This window comes from Struthio camelus, chromosome 6 (genome assembly GCF_040807025.1).
Source record: "Struthio camelus isolate bStrCam1 chromosome 6, bStrCam1.hap1, whole genome shotgun sequence".
NCBI lineage: Eukaryota > Metazoa > Chordata > Aves > Struthioniformes > Struthionidae > Struthio > Struthio camelus.
Window position 1 is genome coordinate 26,605,999 of NC_090947.1, and position 15,541 is coordinate 26,621,539.

Consider the following 15,541-nt stretch of genomic DNA (forward strand, 5'->3'; position numbering starts at 1 on the left):
ACCCTGCACTTGCCTTTGTTGAACTTCAGGAGGTTCCTCTCCGCCCATCTCTCCAGTCTGTTGAGGTCCCTCTGAATGGCAGCACAGCCCTCTGATGTGTCAGCCACTCCCCCCAGTTTAGTATCATCAGCAAACTTGCTGAGGGTGCACTCTGTCCCTTCCTCCAGGTCATCGATGAATACATTGAACAAGACTGGACCCAGGACTGACCCCTGGGGGACACCGCTAGCTACAGGCCTCCAACTAGACTCTGCGCCACTCACCACAACCCTATGAGCTCTGCCATCTAGCCAGTTCTCCATCCACCTCCCTGTCCACTCATCCAGCCCACACTTCCTGAGCTTGCCTATGAGGATGTGATGGGAGACAGTGTCAAAAGCCTTGCTCAAGTCCAGGTAGACAACACCCACTGCTCTCCCCTCATCTACCCAGCCAGTCATTCCGTCATAGAAGGCTCTCAGATTGGTCAAGCATGATTTCCCTTTGATGAATCCGTGCTGACTACTCCTGATCACCTTCTTGTCCTCCAGATGCTTAGTGATGACCTCCAGGAGGAGCTGTTCCATCACCTTTCCTGGGATGGAGGTGAGGCTGACAGGCCTGTAGTTTCCTGGCTCCTCCTTCTTGCCCTTTTTGAAGACTGGGGTGATATTGGCTTTCTTCCAGTCCTCAGGCACCTCTCCTGATCTCCAAGACCTTTCAAAGATGATGGAGAGTGGCCTAGCGATAACATCTGCCAGCTCCCTCAGCACTCGTGGGTGCATCCCATCGGGGCCCATGGATTTATGGATGTCAAGTCTGGACAAATGATTTCTAACCCAATCCTCCTCGTCCTAGGGAGAGTCTTCCTTTCTCCAGCCTTCCTCTCTTGTCCCCAGGGTCTGGGAGCCCTGAGGACTGGCCTTAGCAGTAAAGACTGAAGCAAAGAAGGCATTCAGTAACTGCCTTCTCTATATCCTTTGTTACCAGGGCACCCGCCCCATTCAGCAGCGGGCCCCCATTTTCCCCAGTCTTCCTTTTGCTACTGATGTGTTTGAAGAAGCCCTTCTTGTTGTCCTTGACATCCCTTGCCAGACTGAATTCCAACTGGGCCTTAGCCTTCCTTGTCGCATCCCTGCACACTCTGACAATGTCCCTGTATTCCTCCCAAGTGGCCTGTCCCCTTTTCCACATTCTGTGTACTTCCTTCTTCTGTTGGAGTTTTGCCAGGAGTTCCTTGCTCATCCATGCAGGTCTCCTGCCCGCTTTGCTGGGCTTCTTACTCAGAGGGATGCACTGTTCTCTGGAGGAGGTGATACTTGAATATTAACCAGCTTTCTTGGACCCCTCTTCCTTCTAGAGCCCTACCCCCTGAGATTCCCCTAAGTAGGTCCCTGAAGAGGCCAAAGTTAGCTCTCCAGAGGTCCAGGGTTGTGATCCTACTCATTGCCCTGCTCCCTCCTCATAGGATCCTGAACTGCACCATCTCATGGTCACTGCAGCCAACACTGCCCCTAACTTTCACATCTCCAACTAGACCTTCTTTGTTTGTTAGTACAAGGTCTAGCAGCGCACCTCTCCTTGATGGCGTCTCCACCACCTGTGTCAAGAAATTATCATCAATGCTTTGCAGGAACCTCTTTGACTGCTTGTGTCTAGCTGTGCTAAATAATTCCAAAACAGTGATTTGTACCAATAAACTACTATCTTAGGGTTATTTTTAAAAAATCACATATATGAGAGTTAAGAGATTATACATGCACAGATGTTGACACAATTGAACAGAGATCTTTAAATGATGCAATTGAATTGAAATAGGAAAGGCCAGTGGGAATTTGGACTGTAAATGCATTGTAGCATATATGATTTATATCTGTGTTTATATAATGCTGTTCCTACTATTATGTATTGTGCAATGTAGGATAAATATGAAATCATCACGGATTTCTTTATTAGTTAAAAAAAATAAACTAAAGCATTCCTTTCATATGTAGTTCTTATAAATAGATTAATCTTTTTCTTCTTCTGTAGTATTTTGCTTAATACTGAAGCTTTTGGCTACTCCTATAAGCTGCTGGTTTAGCATGAAATGAATTTTACACGTTGATCTGAGAATCAGACTATTTAAAAATGTCTTGAGATGGGTAGAGAGATCACATACAATTGTGATTTAAAATGTATTTTGTTAATGTGCTCAGTATCTGATAAATAAGGTGCTATGAAATATACTAAGAACTAATCCTTGGAATAGTCTCTCTTGATTAATAACAAATCATTTCTGGATTTCTGCTGCAATGAGTTCTTACAGTTCTTTGAATGATACTTTAACAAAGGTTTCTGGGATGCTTAGAATGTAAATGTAATATAATGCATTGTACAGAGCATTTACAAGTGCCTGAAGTCATTTATTCAGCTCTTTAAAGAAGTGTAAAACCCTGGTAAAGAGATGTCATTAGACAGTTTGCTGCTGGCTCCTCTATCAAATAATTTCCAAGCTGAGTAGATCTCCTGAATTCTGAGCTTCTGGTACTTTCCATTATTGAAGCAACAAAAGCATATGCAACTGGATTTCTTTGTTCTTTTATAGTTGAGTTGAACAGGGCCATATCACAAGCATGCCTGGGCTTCTTGTAGTTCAGCTGTGTGGTGCTGTTATGCCCCCAGTTCCTGTCGTGACTCAGCCACATTGTCACCAAAGCCTGAAGAGTGTTCACACAATCTCACTTCAGCATAATGCGTAACGAACCTCAAATGTTGAATGCTGCTGGCTTGCAGGATAAGGAATTTCCACTTCAAGTCATTGTCTCTGAATAGGATTGTAAAACGTGCCTATATTGTTCATCCAGGAACAGAAATAGGTGAATTTGTAAAAAACAAGCTAATTTGCCATATTTTTATCTGCTAGTTACTTCCGCATCTATTGCTTTTATGGACTCAAAGTCCTTCAGGGAGTGTGACAAATCCTGATTGCATTTTCCACTTAGAGCTTTATTTGTTCACAACTGTGGAGAGCAGAAAAACTTGAATAGTCACTGGAGATTTGACTAGCTATGTGTGTGGCTACTTAAGAACTAAGGCAGCTTTTGATTTACGTTCATTTCCAACTGCTTCAGCTTTAGCTGTATTTTTATTATGCTGTCTACTTACGGTCTGCGCACAACCTACATTGGTAAATCTCCATTTCCTCATCTGGAAAATGTAAACAACAACCATAGAGTAGCTGCATAACTAGTTGGATAGCTGCTTTACAAACTATGTTTTCTGTTTCATAATTTGCTTCTTCCTTTCTCTCCAGCTGATCTCCCCTTTATCCTAGCTTTCCTACCCTTTTATTTTCGTCTTGCATTGTATGGTTTTGGGACTGCAGAAGTTAAGAACAGCTTTGGCTACTGAAAGAACTGCTGTTTGCTTCTTCCCATGTACTGGGATAAACAGTCCAGAGAAGGGATTTCAGGTGTCAGGGGCAGTAGCTCTACAAAGCTTGTAAGGTTTCTTGTCTGCCAGTCACATTTTGTTTTGCTTCCAATGCTGCAACGTCTGTGAATCTTACTGCAGCGTGTGCCTAAATTATTAGACCTCCAAATTAGAAACATACATAATATGCAGCATATAGTCACTTTGCAAAGTTGTTTGGATCACGTGAGTTTGAATCATTTCCTTTGAGACATTTTCTAAATGTTTATTAGAGGAAGCTGCATGTTTGAAAAATTGAAGCTAGCTTGATCAAACCCTGCATTTGCAATTTTGCAGTGTTCTGGTTGTCAGATATAACCAAAGCTGGCAGGAAAAAAAAGGTTTCTGTGAATTGTGTTACTGGGAATTCATAAGGCCTTAACCATAGAATGCTAGGAAATAAATAACAGTTTGGAAATATGAATAAGAAGCACGAGTTATATGGGGAAAAATTCTTTTGCCACAATACTTTCCTGTTTTGGAAATTTTGAGTAGCAATGGTTTTATCTTATTAGGAAACACTATTGTTGTTAAACTCAGTTGTGCCTTTCATATACAGTGCATCAGGAATTTTGGTCTTCGCAGCCTGTTTTCCTTCCTGGCTTGTGTCAAAAGGATGATCTTATTCAGAAACGTTCTCTTGTGTAACTTTATTGTTGCGATAAGGACGAGGGAGAGAGGGGAACTGAGAGAACACAAGCTTATGTGAAAATAAGATATGCTTCATATCAGTGGTTGGTGCAGACAATTGATTTGAATTTCTTTTCGAAAGTCTCCTCACCAAGACTAATGTAATAAATGTTGCCAAACCACTGCCAAAAGGGCCCAGATTGGCTGCTGCCTCACCAGGACTGGTGTAATGGTTAAGGTTCACATTGCAGCCTGAACTATTGGGGTAAGGTGGTGACTTAACCGCCCTTGGTGATGACAGAGGTTCTCTGGAAAACATAGCCCCAAGTTTTAATGGACAGCTTGGTGTGACAGGAAACCTACTTCATCTACTACATTTTCAATTTTCAGAGAAGCCAGAGGTAATGACGCACCCAACTGGTACTGATTTTCAGTAAGATTTGGGTACTCAGTCCTTGCTATCTCCTGTGAAAATCTGTAGTCTCTGGTGCCTGTCTCGCCACATACAGGCACCACCATTCTGGATTCATTGTCTCACCTTCTCATTTGCCTTCTTGGTGTAAGTGTAGGATATAAATTTAAGACTGGTGCAGGGAGAAAGATGAAGCGATTCCAGAAGGGACTCTGCACGTGCAAAATCAACAACAACTAAGCCTAGCCTGCAGCTTTCAATCACAGGTCTCTGAGGTTCATGTTAAACCTGGTGGATATTCTGTCAGTTTGTGGCCTTTTCTGGCAAGTTACGTTTACCACAAAGGTTTATGTGGCGGCAGGGCTGAGGGTAGCCCTCCTCGTCAGGAGGGAAGGGAGAGCAGGGCTGCGGCTGGGCCTGGCTGACACCTCAAGCTGAGGATGGAGGCCAAGCAGAGGAAAGCCCATGGCCACCTCAAGGCATGGCCGTCTCCTGTGATGCAGGCCTCAGGTGAAATGGCTGGGAAGCTAAAAGCAGTAAGGAGGTAACGGGCTTTGTTTTGTAGCTCAGTTCAGCTGCTATAGTCCCTGCTGCTTTTCTGCACACAATACAGAGCCTAAACCTACTTGTTGCCTGCTACAGGCCTGCCTGAGGCCGGCAGCGCTGCACTGTGGGCCAGAGCGCTCTGCCCAGGCCTTTGGGGTGGTATGTCCACGTCCACAGTTTTACAAAACTGAAAGAAAGAGCAGGCCACTGATGACAGAGAAGCAGCTCTCCGGAAGAGAGTATGTGGTTTGTTTTCCCTTTCAGCACGTTGTTTGGATGAATGCTATAAGCTGTGTGACACCCTTATTTTTTATAACACATCTGAAGTGTTCCTGCTTCAGCCTCAAGCTCAGGTAACCTTAAATAATTATTATTGGCTTCTTGGTGGGAGCACTGGAAGGACTATCTTTTCAGAGATGATCCTTCTGAGACCTGGGCACCACTATTCAACAGCGGTGCGTGTTGCGGGGTACGTGGGGTCATGTCATAGCACAGAGCAACAACGCAAAGCTCGACAGCGTGGAGTGTGCTGGGATGAGCCAGGAGCAGTGGGGAAGAGGCAACAGCGCAGAGGGCTCCTCAGGAGGCTCTGGGCAGCTGCGGGTTACCAAGCTCCACAGAGCGAATTAGATGGTGCTGCACTCATATAAAATGTTGCCTAATTTGAGTTCGGGCCTGTCCCAGTCTCCATTTGGCCCAGGCTTCTGAAGACACCTAAAACATTTTTGCTTGCTCGAGTTCTTCTCTCAAGTCGTTCCCGAGAGGCACATCGCATAGTCTTTCTGTCTTTTGGGTTGGTTTCCACGAATTCCTGCAATTCCAGCAAGAGCGGTGACCACGTCAGTGCAATACCGGGCCCCGAGCGGGAGAAGGCGGCGGCGGGGTGGGGGGGTGGGGGGGTGGTGGGGGGCGCGGGCCGCCGCCAGGGGGCAGCGTGCCGCTCAGCGCCGCGCGGCCGACCGTTACCCTCCCCCGCTGAGGCGCGGCGCGCTCGGTGCCGGCTCTTCCTGCCGGCGGTTGAGCGGGCTGCGAGTGTGAAGAGCCGCGGTACAGAAAGCGGGGGATTTGGACTCCTTGAGCGTTTCCTTCTTTTCTTTGCCTTCCTGAGCAACTCTGAGGCAGAGCAGTAGTGAGAATATTTGAATAAAGTCAGTCTAATGAACACGGCATACTTCCCTTTTCGAGCTTTTTCCCCTCTGCTAAGAATGCTCTTATGTAACTTGATACTGTGGTCCCCAGAGAAATCCGTGTTTTCAGCTGACCCCGTTTCCGTGAGCTCGATAAAATTCATACAGCTCGTGGTTTAAGCACTGTGTTTCAGAATGTGTGTGCTGGGCCAGTAAACGCTTACGCCATCGAAGCTGTGTTACATAGTCTGTAGAAAGTTTATTGTTTTCTGAGAAAAATTTTCTTCACTTGTGGAAGGCATTTAAACGGTTTGTATTTCCGCTTCTTGCTTTCCATTTTTATACTATCATTTATTATTTAAAACTAAACAGTAAGTATATATAAACAATAAAGATGTACTTCAATTTTCTTTTAATTTTTGTGTTGAGAGTAGAAAGAAGTCATGAACGTGTCCTGAAAATGTGAGGATTGCCAAAATACAGCATAAATACTTTCCAAAGAAAAACAGTACATATCAAGTAACTGTTGAGTCATAAAACCCTAAGTTAGTTTAAGCAGATGTTGGTTACAGCTTACATTGATGGGAAGTATATAATCACTACCCCTATAGCCACCCACAGTCCATTTCTGGTCCAATAACTTCCCTGAACATCTGTTTCTAATTTTATGAAAACCCTTTGAAATTTGGCACCATTTTCAAAAGTATGTAGGGAAAAAAAAAGTCTGCCAGAGGTTTGGCCTCCAACTGTGAAAACAGACACTGCCCTTTCAAACTCCTCTCCTAGATCGGCTGACCAACACCCAGAAGCGAGAATTTGCATTCTCTTGGAATACAGCAGGAAAATGAAGGTCTGTATGCAGCTGAATTCAGCTTTTGGTAATGTTTACATCTGTTGTTTTAAACTTGTCTGTTACTGCCCAAGGCCGGGCTGTGATGTGGAAGCGTTTGATCTAAAGAAAAAGGAAAGGGAAGTCGTTTCAAATGTACTCCAGGGACGTTTTTGCTTGTTACTTGGACGGATTTCAGCAATTAAAATAGAGTGGGAGGATTTGGTTATGTTCAAAGCCATGGAAGTGTACTTCAGGCATATTAGAAATGTAATTATTGTTTGTTTCTGTCCTGCAGACCCTGCTAAAAATCATATTTGGTGTGCTTATATGCCTTTTACTTTCCTTATTCCTTATGTGTATTATACTGCTTCCATCAAGAGGTAAGACACTTATAATCTAATGTAGGGGAAAACACAATGTCTTTAGCTGCTGTCGTTTCTAAAGTTCATAAAAGTTTGTAAAATCATCTTTAGGATTGTCCTGTTAGAATTGTTGTGGCTCTATTGCTTTACAGAAATGTTGTGCTGACAGCTGAAATATCCTGAAGATATGATGGAAATGCCAGCAAATGTTGAAACAGGGAACTACTTCAAGTGAAAAGCACCTGAATTAGCTTTATTGTGCATGATGTTTCATGTTCTTAGACAGAGCTACAAAAATGTTCTTGTATCCCTCACTTTGTCTGTTATTTTTTGCATTAGGGGTTATGAGATTCTCACAATCTTTTAGCAGCTTGATTTGGTTTGGTGAGCTTCTATTAGGTTTTAAATGGTTGCTTAGGAATTATAGAAGTGGTTTCTCTATCCAATTACAAGTTAAGCATTTTGCTGTTGGTAGGCTAAGGTGAATTGTTTGTGACTGTATTTAAAATTGCATTTGGATATTAAAGCAGCATAGGATAAAACAGGAACTTATAGCTTCTTCTAGCATTAATGTCAGTTGGAGGTGAACGCTGATACGCGGTATGGTCTGCTGAGTCCTTAGGCAAAGTTTGATGTGGGTGTGGTTTTAAATTTAGCACCTGAGTGACACTGGCTTAATGATCCTTTTTTTTCTATAATAAGTCTAATAAGAGCAATCTGAATATTTACACAGCCCCTTCACTACACTCCAAAACAATTTAAAGTAGTAATAAAAAACATATATCCTAGTAACAGTATTCATTCAAGGGATTTCTTTTTAATAATTTTTCATTTGTTGAAGGGGTGACTGAGTCAAAGAAATCAGTTTTTTACAACTAAATGTTATAAAATCAACTATCTGCTTAAGTCTTGTGAAAGTAAATCCTGTAGTTAATGTGCAGCTCTGGTGAAAGGTGAAATCTGTCTTTCCTCTGGAATGTTTCTGTGGATTATAGTTATCATGGGTTGTTTTGTTGAGGGAAGGGTAGGAGGTTTCTGAAGCAGCTAGGGTTGATTCTGTTATGCAGCATGTGACTATGATAGATTTTGTCAAGCTGGGAGGCAGTGCCAGGAAGAGAGATGTGAGGTAATAAGTTTGTGCTGAGTTTTACTGTCAATCAGATAGGGTGCCACATCTTTGGGTACCTTAAGCATGATGAAGTCTGAATTTTCATTCCGAGATAGACATATTCATGGTATTAAGTCAGACTTTCTCATACCAGGTCTGTTATGACAGGGCAGAATATTTTGATGAGTTTTAAATGAGCAGTGAGGTGACGGAAATGCCTAGAGACTGAGGATCAGTTTGGCAGGCTAAAGAAGTTGCTACAGAGCAGGGAAGGTACTGTAAAATTTCTAAATAGTATTTTTCCCTTCTGAAGTTATCACATGCCAGCTCACTGGCCTTAGTCTGAGCCTCTTCAGTATCTGAGCATAGCAAATCTGAGCAAAGGAAATCCTTTTATCTCTATAGTTTCTTGGAATAGTGACTTGGTAACCAACCATATTGAACATCATGTATAGACCTAAATAGGATGAAAAACAATTTATCTTGCTTTAGAAAATGCTCTTGAAGGAGCATTCTAGACAACTGTAGAATACGCAGTTGTGTGGAACAGGTCTGATAATGACTTCTTAATCGGTACTGCAGTTGTCCATTTAAATGCCTAAACCTTTCTGAATTCTTAATAAACCACTGATCAGTTGCAAAAGGAAGAACTATAAATTATTTCTGTGGTTACAAATCTTGCAAGTCAAAGGCAGATAGGAAGTAGCTGGAGAGAGAGAATGTCGTTTGTACATTCCACTTTTACCGCTACTTAACTGCAAAGATGGGGAGATCTAGAAAGAAGATTAATTGCTTATTGTATAGAGAATTACATAGAAACTGACTAAATTTCTGCTTCAGAAATCAGCAAAGAAAAATGTCATCTCTAATCTTTGGAGAACTGAAGAAATACTTCTCTGTTCTGTTTTTGTCTTCTGAGTGTCTAGTCATTTCATATTCTTCAAACTTCTTTCCTTTCTTGGACCCTTACACTGCAGAGATGTCAAAGTCAGTAATAAACTAAACCATTTCTGTCCTAGCATGCTGTAGGCTTCTAGACAAAGGCTCTGTTCCTACCAGTAACAACAGCTGGATCATGCTGAGGAACATGACTTATTCAGATTTCAGTTTTTCTTTTCATTGCAAAGGGTGTTTTTGAAGTAACCTTCACTGAGAAAGCAGTGGCACACCTCGCAAAAATGTTTCAATATAATGCAGGTATGGAAAAACAGATTCAGCTAATGTGGAGCTGAGTGTGACCAAAAGTTCTGGAACAGAACCGGAAAGAACGTTGGAATTTAATTTGTGATGCTGAGCTGGGTTGTGATTTCCCCAAGTAGAAGATTGCCTTCGTGGGTATGTTGCAGGAGCTTGTGTTTTAGCCATTCAGCATCAGCCCATGGAGGTGAGAGTGGACATTCCAGTCCAGAAGCAGGATGCAATGCCATCTGTAAGATGGCTGTCTCAAGATGCTAACCACTTTTCTTTTGGCAAATTATTTATTTGCTGTGTAGTAGTGGATGCTTGCAAGGCAGCTGTTGCTGTTGTTTGCCTTGGAACAGGGGATAATATTAATATCCTGAAATAAGAGCAGAGAATTTTATGCAAATTGGCTTCCTGTGATATCCTGTTGCCTACCCATATTTTCCCCTAATAAATACAGAAATCATAAGGAATGTTTTCTGATTATTATGTAAGCTTGGTTTACGCTGGCAGAAGCATACACAATGTATATGGATGCACACCACGTTGTGGAATGAGCCAACAGGATGCATATTACTGGGGTGTCGTAGGTGTCTGCCATTTTCAAATTTGGACAAGCTAGCCCAAGAATACTGATAAAAGTGGCTGGATCTCCCTCATCTTTCTGCCTTGAAGATAAAGTATTACCCCTGTTTGAGGGCAACCAACCAATGGTCTAAGCATAATGCGTGCAGTTTTGATTCTGTCATGTAGTAAAACTGGAAAAAGTTCAAAGAAGGACAACAAAGATGATTACGAATCTGAAATGGCTTCCATACGAGGAATAGCTGAGTGGACTGGGGCTCATAAGTCTGAAAAATGGACAGTTTGGGAAAACTTGATAGCAGACTACCGCATCATGAATGTCATGGAGAAGCTGGATAGGATTTGGCTCGTTGTGGGTTCTCATATGAGAAAGAACATCAAATTAAGCTAAGTGCAGAACAAGTAAAGGAAGTGGTCTTTTTGTACAAGCTAAAGTAGACATGGAACTCATTGTGAAGGGCTGTTGTAAATACCAAAAGTTTGCAAGCATTGAGTGAGTGGGTAGCTGTGTGAAAGAGAAATCCCTTTGGGAGATAAAGAAGCCAGAGAAGCTGAAAATAGTTGGAATCTGGGAGAATACTCAGGAGAAGTATCAGATATGCTCACCACCTTCTTGTTGCTCTTTGTAAACACAGTCCTGCATTACCACAAATTAGGCAACCAAGTTTCCTGCTTTGTGGTAAATCATAGGGATCAGCACATTAGGAGTGGAGGAATGAACCTCTTCTTCAGCACACATCATGATCATGGGGTCTGTTCTCTTGGACACTGGATATTGGTGCAGTCCACTGGTGTGGCCCAGTCTCACTATTATTAAGATGTCTAATGCAAAACAGGAAAAGCATCCAGGAAAGCACATCCAGGAAAAGCATTTTGAGTACTGAAGCTGTTCATGCTTTAGGAAGTCCTAGACATACAGCAGTATGTATAGAGATTGGGTGAGACTGGGGAGGAAAGTTAGAAGTACTGTGTGCAAGAACAGCAAACATAGTACAGCCCAGGAACAGCCATCTGGAAGGTACTGAATTGATCCTGTCGGCTGAGCTCGGGAGTCTGAAGCAAAGGCTGTGCTGGTCTAGCCACATCCACTCTTTGAAGGGGAATTATTCTGATAATACAAGCAGAACGTCATAGTGACGGATTGGTGTACAGAAAGTTAATCTGAGTTTAATATAATTTGAAGTTCTGCTTTCTCTGTTTTGTTAAACTCTCTCACAACAGGCAATTGAAAAGTAAATGAGAAGATACCTGCATAAAGCCAGTGACAATAGATGCTTACAGTTTTTTATCCCCACAGTTATATGTGTACATAGAACACACTGAAATGAACAAGTGAGTAAATTATGACCATGGAACGTATAAAGCAAGTTGCTATGAAGCAAAATAAGCAGTTCAGTGCACAGTATTGTTCTGTATTTCCTGATTTTGTTGAAATGTGCACAAGAAAAATGGAATAGCATCTGAATGCAAATGGATTGCAAAAGATTAAAACCAAAACAGAGGGGTTGTAGGGAGAAAAGAGCAAAGCTGAAATTTGGTACAACTTTTCTCTTCTCTGGTTGGCTCTGCTATTTGCTTCTTTTTTGTGCTTGAGCTTCTTGTTTCATCTTTGTTATTCCGTAGAGAAATGAATCACAACAAAAGAACTTACCAACAGCCGTTCCAATCACTGTCTGTATAGTGTTGGAGACTTATAAAGTACTTTTCCTGTTAGTGTCTATTCTGTGAGCAGAGGAAACTTGAAGAAGCTTGAAATCACAGTCCGGATCAGATGCGGCCCATAGCAGAATCCACTATGAGACTAAAAACTGAAAAAAAGGATGAGGAAATGCAAGACACTTTAGGAATAATAGTAATAAGGCATTGTTTTGTAGGACATGGTTTCAAATACTATTATTGAAACAATCTTTAGTTACAGAAAAAAAGAATTGACAACAATTACAGCAAACAATTAAAGCTGCTGCTTTTAATGAAAGCATTTAAATATATCTTTAGTTGCCTAGAAACAAGCATTCAAAATTATAAGTAATCAAGTAAGAAATAGTTATGTTCAGTGTTTTTACAGTCTGCTGGTAGAAATCCCAATAGGAGTGGACATATTTTGAAATTCATTAGCAGTCATAATAAATTATCAGAGAATATTAAATCTATGAGTGAGATGACTAACAGAATAAAGGTTTAAATTAGAGCTGTGAAAATTAGGGCAAGTAGAAATGAGACATTTGTGGTATCACTTGTTTTTTTAGTAAAAGTTCTTAGCTGAGAGAATGAACCAGGAAATTTTGTCAGATGAGAGTATCAAACAGGACTGTAAATTTAGAGCTCTCATATAAACAGCTATGGAAATAATTATTAATAGTGATTTTGCTTTAGCTATATAGACATACTCTCTTAGAGAATTTAAACTGGAAGCTAATGATAAGTAGCCCTCATTCAACGTAAATAGAAAAGTACTCTTTGGAATTATTTTATATTAGTTTTCTGAGAGTTGGCCATCTTTGGGTTTATCCTTAGCATACCAAGGATCTCTTTAATACACAGTCATGGTATCAACAAGAGGAATTAACTTGTTATTGAACTTTTTGGAATATTTTCTGGACATATTGCTAGCTCAGTTTAAACTGGTAATTTTTTGCGTAGGGATTGGCATTCGGTTTTATTTCTCATGACAGCTTTCATCTGCATTAGTGCAGACAAGATTAGTGTCAACAGTCAACCTGACGTGTGTATTCTACAGTAACTAATAGTCACTTAGTAGAAGAAAACATGCATTATCATTAGAAATTACTAGAGAAGAGAATATGAAGAAACATTTTGTGGGAAGTGAATGTAGTCTTAACAAAGAGGGAGCCTGTAATGAGGAAGTGATGGAGCATGACATGAAACCTCAGGGCAATGAGTCATCTCGATTATCTGGCTATCAACAGAGAGCTCTGAAGGAACAAACAAGGGACTGGCAGTGATCTACCTGGCTGCAGTGTGACATGTATCTCTGAAGGCCATGGCGAAATTCCCCTTGACTTCAGAGAAGAAAAACATTGAATGCAGAGGGCCTGGGTTAAGGAAAGCTGCCATTATTATGGTACCGAACTTTAAAAACTGGCCTTCTTGGGCAGGTTCTTGTGCCTTTTGAAGATTATCTGTTTTAGATAATCTTTCACTTGTCAAGTCCGTGGATTCATTTTTTATTAGTATTTTTATTACGTTTTTTAAATGAAAATTTTGATTTATATGCAGTTAGCAAGCCAGCATTTTCGGCATTATCCTCTTCTCATCCGGGTTGATTCCCTTTACATTTTGTTTTAAACACCTGTCCTAGTTTAATGTGTTTTAGCTTTTGAAAGAAATGTAGTCAGACAAGAGTCACAAAACCAGCAACAATTTGGTGCGTTACTTTTACATGACTGTTTGATGTCTTTATAAATCAAATATCAGAGAAGCTATCTTCTTTCCAGAATCTTTGTCAATTTTGTTTTGCAGCACTAAGTAAAGAGTTGAAATTTGGGTTCACTCTTTCCTTACATTTCAGCATTTTTACCGGTGTACCTCTTGTCTATTTCTGTCATGTGGTTACTAAGAAATATATGTCAATGGTAATAATTTTGCAAGCCTCATATCCATCTTCTAATACTGATTTATGAGACGCTTATGAAATACCATTTGACAGTGGTGATTTCTATGTATGTATTGTTGGTTGGCTGTTTGCTAACTATATGTAGATCCTGTAACTATTAAAATAGGTTTCTCTGCATCCCACACATCTTTGTGAAACCTTTGATTTGCCCTTTGTCTGGAAGAGGCCTTTCTTGGACTCACAGTGTCGACAAGTAAATAGGACTGGGTAAATAAATGACTGAGTGAAATAAATTGATCTATCTAGTTACTAGTTTATCTAGTTAGTTTTGTATCCCTAAAGGTGAGTCTTTCAGAAGCTGAAGGATGTTATCAGGACAGTGACATGAAACTGTCTGCTGTGCCAGCTCTCTGGATACCTCCAGGATTATGCTATTCTTGCTGTTCACTAGTGCTAAGTATAGAAAGGAAGAGTAGAAATAATTGATTATTGATTATTTCTAATTTATTCTGTACTTCACAGCACTACATTAACACAAATTTTCTATCTTATTCTAAGTTGTCAACACAGATAATGGTCCTAGAGCTCTTACACTGGAGGATTATTTGAATGGAAACTTTCAATATAAAACATTCTTTCCATATTGGGTTTCAGGTAAGTAAAACATTTTCTCAAAGAGATAAGCCTTTCTGATGTCTATTTTCTGGCTAGTTTACACAGACTCAGAAATGTGCATTCCTTCCAGTTGTTACTGTGCTACTGTAAACTAAATAATCTGCTAGTCAAAACTTATGGTAAAAACTGACTTTTCTGTCAGCAATTCTAGAAATTCTAGGTATTTGATGTTGCAGAGAAATGTCTGAGTTAAGGATAAACTATCACAGAGGCCTTAACTCTTTGGTTTATTTTTCTTTCACTTGCTGCAGTGAATAAAACAGTAATATGTCAATGTGTCAATCATTTCTTAAAGACCCTCCTTTTTTGTGTTTGTCACTGCACTTTTTCACTTACCACTGGTAATAATTGACGTTCCCTGTGTTAGGGGCCCGGTTCTTCTTTGTTTTCAGTAGTACCAAGCTATGCAATAAGCCTCGTTGTTCTTATCTCTCACTAACAAAAATCCTGATGCTGCTGAAATTCCTGAGTTCCAAGGCATTGCACAGAAATTAAGGACAGGATTCTAAGCAAGTTCCTTAATGTAGAAGATAAGGACATGAAGTTAATCACTGTTGATATAAGTGTACGTTTGTGGCAGAAACTGCTGGAAATACAACTCTTGTTGTCATTGAATTGCAGCAGCACCAAAAGATCTGAGCTAGATTGGATTGCCCTCCAGTACACCCAGTACTACCACTCATATCTGTGCACCACCTCAAGTATTTGTTGTTCTATGACTAGAGACAAGAGGCATGATGCCCCCTCACATGGGGTCTTACCACGTTTAAGCCCACATTTTTAGAGCTGAACCAAAGCCTTCCAGGACATTGCTAGCAGCCGCTTGAATTGTATAGTTCACCATTTTAAGTATGTAGACATCAATGGTGTATTTTAAAAACTAGTTCATCATTTGTTAGAATTCTGTCTGAATGTCTGAAGTATGTAGGCAGCATATCACCTAAACCTAATATTCTGCTTCTGTCTTTATATCTTCACCACTTAGAGTTATCTTTCCCTTTAACGATCACAAAACTCATGCAGAAGTCATGCCATAGATCTGTCTACAACATTCCATATGCTTGCTTTTTTTGTGA

At 40.7% G+C, this 15,541-nt stretch overlaps 1 protein-coding gene across 3 annotated transcripts in view; it reads left to right on the forward strand.

Moving 5' to 3' along the window:
• Positions 1–5,248: 5,248 nt before the first annotated feature.
• FAP (fibroblast activation protein alpha) overlaps positions 5,249–15,541 on the forward strand; it is a 44,196-nt gene continuing 33,903 nt past the window's right edge. Inside the window, exons 1-4 of one of the 3 annotated variants that reach the window (XM_068948784.1) lie at positions 5,249–5,373; positions 6,934–6,997; positions 7,275–7,359; positions 14,349–14,444. In XM_068948784.1, the coding sequence (XP_068804885.1) occupies positions 5,297–5,373; positions 6,934–6,997; positions 7,275–7,359; positions 14,349–14,444 (322 nt within the window). In that variant the 5' untranslated portion in view covers positions 5,249–5,296. Of the gene's footprint in view, positions 5,374–6,050; positions 6,457–6,933; positions 6,998–7,274; positions 7,360–14,348; positions 14,445–15,541 lie in introns of those variants that run through there. The other 2 variants (XM_068948785.1, XM_009676149.2) reach the window with 2 other exon arrangements.